At 38.0% G+C, this 5,621-nt stretch overlaps 1 protein-coding gene across 1 annotated transcript; it reads left to right on the top strand.

The window, feature by feature from the left end:
- Positions 1–482: 482 nt before the first annotated feature.
- OTOR (otoraplin) lies at positions 483–5,197 on the top strand. The gene is made up of 4 exons (XM_033185550.1): positions 483–2,111; positions 2,461–2,600; positions 3,502–3,609; positions 4,694–5,197. Exons 1-4 carry the CDS (start codon positions 1,997–1,999, stop codon positions 4,715–4,717), a joined length of 387 nt encoding a protein of 128 aa, XP_033041441.1. The 5' UTR covers positions 483–1,996; the 3' UTR covers positions 4,718–5,197.
- Positions 5,198–5,621: the final 424 nt, after the last annotated feature.

Raw genomic sequence — 5,621 nt, 5'->3', positions numbered from 1 at the left:
TCCCAGAAATTTAGACCTTTAGATTGACTATAGGGGAAAAATCGCAGAGGCATTCTGCTTTCAAAAATAATTTCGAATTCAATCTTTCCTTGATGTGAAACAGGAAATAAATGATTTATTCTAATATGTCAATTCTAAGTTGACAGTGATGGACTGAAACAGCACTGAACCATGATCCCTCTGGTAACCTTTAGATAAGATGGTTCAGAAAGACCACTCTAGGACAGGCGCGGTGGCTCATGCCTATAATCCCAGCATTTTGGGAGGCTGAGGAGGGCAGATCACTTGAGGTCAGGAGTTTGAGACCAGGCTGGCCAACATGGTGAAACCCTGCCTCTACTAAGAATACAGAAATTAGCTGGGCATGATGGTGCATACCTGCCATCCCAGCTACTCGGGAGGCTGAGGCAGGAGAATTGCTTGAACCCTGGAGGCAGAGGGTGCAGTGAGCCGAGATCATGCCAGTGCACTCCATCCTGGGAGACAGAGCAAGACTCTATCTCAAAAAAAAAAAAAAAAAAAGCAACGAAAAACAAAAAGACCACTCTGGCATTTGCTGTGCCTCAGTTTCCTTGTCTATAATGAAGGTATTGAATAAAACGAACTTTCCAATCAGGGCCAGCTATATAAAAGATCCTCCCCTGAAAGTCACACACACATACACACACAGCCACACATATCCACACCCATACCCACACCAAAACTCTTTTACATACACACACAGACACACTCAAACAAAGCAACAAAACTCTATCACACACACACATACACCCAAGACAAAAAAAGTTTTTATTATATTTTGCTGTACCAATTTATCCCTTGGAAAATTGTTTTGCACCAAGTTATTTAGTAAGTTAAGTTCTTGTCCCTCATTTTATGAGGTTATGAGTTTGGGGTTGGGGGAGAAGCCACTGCTCTGAAGTCACATCATCAACCAAGGTGGAGAAGGCATCCCGACAGGGATCTCTATTCTAGAAGCAATGGATAACAACAGGGGAAGGGCCACATTGTGGGAGAGATGCCAGGCTCAAACACCCTATAAAAAGCAGTAACTTACTGTCTCTCTCTTCTAATAGAAAGCAACCCTTGGGGCCAAAATCTTTTTAAAAATGTACTGCTATATCTTGAGTGCCCAGAGCAATACCTGGCACAGTAAGTGCTCAGTAAGTATTTGCTGAATAGATGGAGCTAGGTACTGGTCCACTTTGGTGCCTCTAGGAGTGCTCCTCTAGCCGTGGGAAACATGCTCAGAAGTAGGAAGTTGGGGGTAACATAAACTTGTAACTTCACTCTCTTCTCTTTGACCTGTCACCCTTGAGCATTTGAGACTGCATTGTGAAAGTCTTAGAGAGAACAGGTAGGGGAAAGATTGGCCCATTTTTCTCAGCCCACCTATCTCTTTCCCCACTGGAAGGGTCTGAATGTGGCATCAACTAGTATGTTAGAATTCATCTTTGGCCTGGGACAGGCATGCCTTCTAAGAATCCTACCATGAAAGATTTATAAACATAAGAATCCTTAATTTATCTGTTATGTAAATCCAGATTTATTAACTGAATTTGTTTAAATCAAAATTATTTGTGCTATAGATCTCACATTGTCAACAGATTCCTACAGCTGGTATGTTTTTGCTCAGAAGCTGAAAGAAAATTAGGAGTGAGTTAAAACTAAAAATGGTTTGACATTCTCATAGTACCCTCAGCAAAGCCCTGCTGATTGATACAATAAACCACTGCTAAAGCGGCATTAACAATAGTGGACCATTTTGGATATTATCTATGTGTAGAAAGACACAGAGTTTGACTCTGTTTGGAAAATCAGATGCTAAATAGCTCCTGAAACCGGGTAGCTTGCTATGAAAACAGAGGGGTGGTAGGCCCTCCTAATTGGCCAGAGTATTTACCCAGAGGTCTGGCTTTCACATAAAAGGCAGGAACCACTGGAGTCTCAGTCCCCGCTTCCACTAAGAGTTCGAGTTAAAACAGAAAAAAGGAAGATGGCAAGAATATTGTTACTTTTCCTCCCGGGTCTTGTGGCTGTATGTGCTGTGCATGGAATATTTATGGACCATCTAGCTTCCAAGAAGCTCTGTGCAGATGATGAGTGTGTCTGTAAGGATTTTTTTATGCTTTTCATTATCTTTCTATTACATAATTGAAAATATATTCACTAATAGCATAAAATTGAATTGTACTTTGAAGTGAGTCTTCTCCAATGTGTATATTATCAACTTTGCTTCTTCTGGTCTGCATTTTGGTGTCTTACCATGGAGAATTCACTTGGCTGAGTTTTGTTGCAGCTTTAATATCTTGGCTGTCTGCTTTCTCTTGGATAGACACCAGCTGTAAACTGGAAATTATCAGTCACTCTGATTTCCTAGTTTTTCTAATATACACTGCCTTTTACTGTTATAAAATTCAGGAGCCTAAAATGTAATCATTTATTTATGTTTTCTTCCAGATACTATTTCTCTGGCTAGAGCTCAAGAAGATTATAATGCCCCGGACTGTAGATTCATTAATGTTAAAAAAGGGCAGCAGATCTATGTGTACTCAAAGCTGGTAAAAGAAAACGAAGCTGGAGAATTTTGGGCTGGCAGTGTAAGATGAGATAATTTAAAATAAACACCTGTTGACACATATTGCTCTTAACTTTTCCTTGATTACCTACCTTCAACCTATTTTAATGCTTAATACTAGTTGTTAAGAACCATGTAGCGATTGTAGATGGAAATGCAAAAATTCAGGTATAGTTGCTATTATTGCACTTTAAAGAAAGAAAGATCAATTTCATAACAAAACCAAGTGTAGGTTAATGTGATATTTTGGCAAAAAAAGAGTCAAGTACATGGGGGCTTGAACATCCCAAAGAATTTGAATCTTATCCGAAAACGTCTGAGATTTGCCAAGTAGAAGGCATGTGTGTTGGCAGTGAGTCTAAGTATCAATATTCTTTCAGGAAACGTTGCACCCTCATTAATTCCAAAGAATCAGCGTTTTTCAGTTAAAATATACAGGGGTGGTCCCTGGGGCGGGATGAAGCAGGGTTGATTTTCTGTCCTCATCTGCAACCCTAAAGGTGAGTTCTAAATTAATGAAGGATTAAATTTAAATCCATTTAAGTCTGTTCATTTGAATTGTTGAACACTGAGAAATTTGCATCATTTAAAATAAGCGTCTACAATACTTTAAAAAATGTACTGTCTTTATATATTTATGGGTTCAAAAAAGATTTCAGGCAACTCACAAGACTGCATAAAATAAAGTCATGCTAAAGTAGTGAAATTAGGCTGGGCCACTAAAGAGTAGATGCACAATTCCTGCGGGTTAACTTAGTGCTCCAAGTAAACTTCGGATTTTCCGCAGAGTCCCCTGGACCGCAGGGTGAAAGGGAGGTATTGGCAGCTATGATTTTCACCATCAGCAAAGAGGATGCCTGCGGGTTTCTCAGAAGACACTCAGCATCAGCTTTTTCCTGATTGCTATTCTTCTGGGCACTTAGGTTTATGGCGATGGCCAGGACGAGATGGGAGTCGTGGGTTATTTCCCCAGCAACCTGGTCAAGGAGCAGCATGTGTACCAGGAAGCTACCAAGGAAGTTCCCACCACGGTAAGCATCTCAAAAGTGACTAGACAAGGACTCAGATCTTGGGGCAACGTAGACTGCTGTCAAAAATGCATCATGCAACCTACAAGATGTATGGAACAAAGACCCCAGCTTTCAATGGTGACTTTTCTGAGATAGTGAGGTTTGGGGGACTATTTATAACTATTGTCAACGTTGAAAGATGAGTAAACTTTCTGTATACCACCCCCTTTTGTTTTATTTAAGTTTGCTATTTTTTTGTCTCAACTTTTTTCTTTATTTTTTCAGCTTCATTGGGTTATAATTGATAGATAAAAATTGCATACATTTAATGTGTACATTAAGTTTTGATATACCTTGTGAAATGATCATCACAATCAAGCTAGTTAACAGATATATCACCTCACATAGTTACCTTTGTGTGTGTGTGTGTGTGTGAAAACATTAAGATCTACCCTTTTAGCAAATTTCAAGTATACAATACAGTACCTCTTTTGTTTTAGATGCAAGTTATCTTGCAAAGCAGTCTATGTAACAAAGAAAGAAAACAAAGTCAGTACTAACTGACTCTTACTGACGGTTTTCACTAAAGATAGGCTGAGAAAAAAATTATCACATGTTATTGATCAAATCAAAATATTCTAAAACAATCTTTGAATGTCTTATTTTTGTGGTAAATAGATTCTATTTATATATGAAATAAAATTATACTCTTCCTAATGCCCTGGGGTCCTGTAAACTCAGGACAGAAATAGAAGATGCTTTCTGAGCTACTTTGCAAGATGCTTGTTTTGAAGTGGTTCTCCTGGAGCTAATTGCTGTGCTTCAAACACTGCCCATCCTACACAAATGGAACTCAGTTGTCATCACTTCTTAGCATTAAGCTGAAATCTGTCAGATAACCGTAAATTAAAGGTTCATTTGAGGACCTTCACTGTAAGTAGTTTTTGACTTAAAGTGGTAATTATTTCATATTTTCTTGAGGTCAACCTTTACTTACTTGAAATTCAAATTTCTCTGATTAGAAATGATTTTAAATACAGGATCTACATCTGTTTTTTAGCCTAGCCTATTCAGTTCAATCTTTTTTGTTTTTGTTTTTTTCCAGGATATTGACTTCTTCTGCGAGTAATGCATTGGTTAAAACTACAAATAGAAAGAAAACACCAAAAATAAAGAAAAGAGCAAAAGTGACCAAAAAATGCATGTCTGTAATTTCTGACTGACAGTTTAAGAATCTGTTACCTTACAGAAGAGCGAGGGCTTAGGGGTTGGAGGTGGCAGATAAAAGAGGATTTTCAACTCAAATCTTGTTTCCTGCTGGCCTGGTCTTCCTACGAGCTAGAGCGGGGAAATGTTGAGCTCAAATGGATAAATTGAGACCAGAAAATTATTTTTTCAACCTAGAGAATCTCCTCTTACAGGGGGATGCATATAAAAGATCATGCATGTGTAGTTATTTCTAAGTAGTGATTCTTCCCAGCTCTTTGATTGCCCGTATTTAAAATAGGTGGGTCATAGGTGGGTCATGTTCTCTTTAGATATGACGTTTTCTACTCATTTGTCTTTCTAGTCAATTGGATTATTAATAAAGGGCTGTTTTGTCAAGGAGTATTCTAGTATTTTTGTTACCTTTAATATTTGATGCCTTTTGGAGGTAAAGCTGTTGAGGGGGAAGAAGAGTTTTTGGACCCATAGATGTTTGGATGATGTCTCTAATTTGTCATTTAGAAAAATCTCAAAGTGATTTCAGTTTAATAACTTGCCTTCTAAATGATCAATTTACTTCTCCCCCAATTTTAAAGAAGTATGTGTATATTTAACAGGGGAAGGTAGTTTATCGAAATATTTTTAATGGAATAGTTTTCCCTTAATATGTATCCTTGCTGGATATTATTCAAGTTTCAAGTCATCAAAAGACCCAGCAAAAAACAAAAAAAAAACAACAAAAAAAACAGTCTGTAGGTTATTTTCTCTACTTCTATTCCAACTTTGAATTTCCTCTTCCTGTGCAAATTCCTCTAGTCAAGTGTGAT

The sequence above is a fragment of the Trachypithecus francoisi genome, unplaced genomic scaffold (genome assembly GCF_009764315.1).
Source record: "Trachypithecus francoisi isolate TF-2019V2 unplaced genomic scaffold, Tfra_2.0 Lachesis_group21, whole genome shotgun sequence".
NCBI lineage: Eukaryota > Metazoa > Chordata > Mammalia > Primates > Cercopithecidae > Trachypithecus > Trachypithecus francoisi.
Note: the sequence above shows the minus strand (reverse complement) of the source record. Positions and strands in the feature narration are given on the sequence as shown.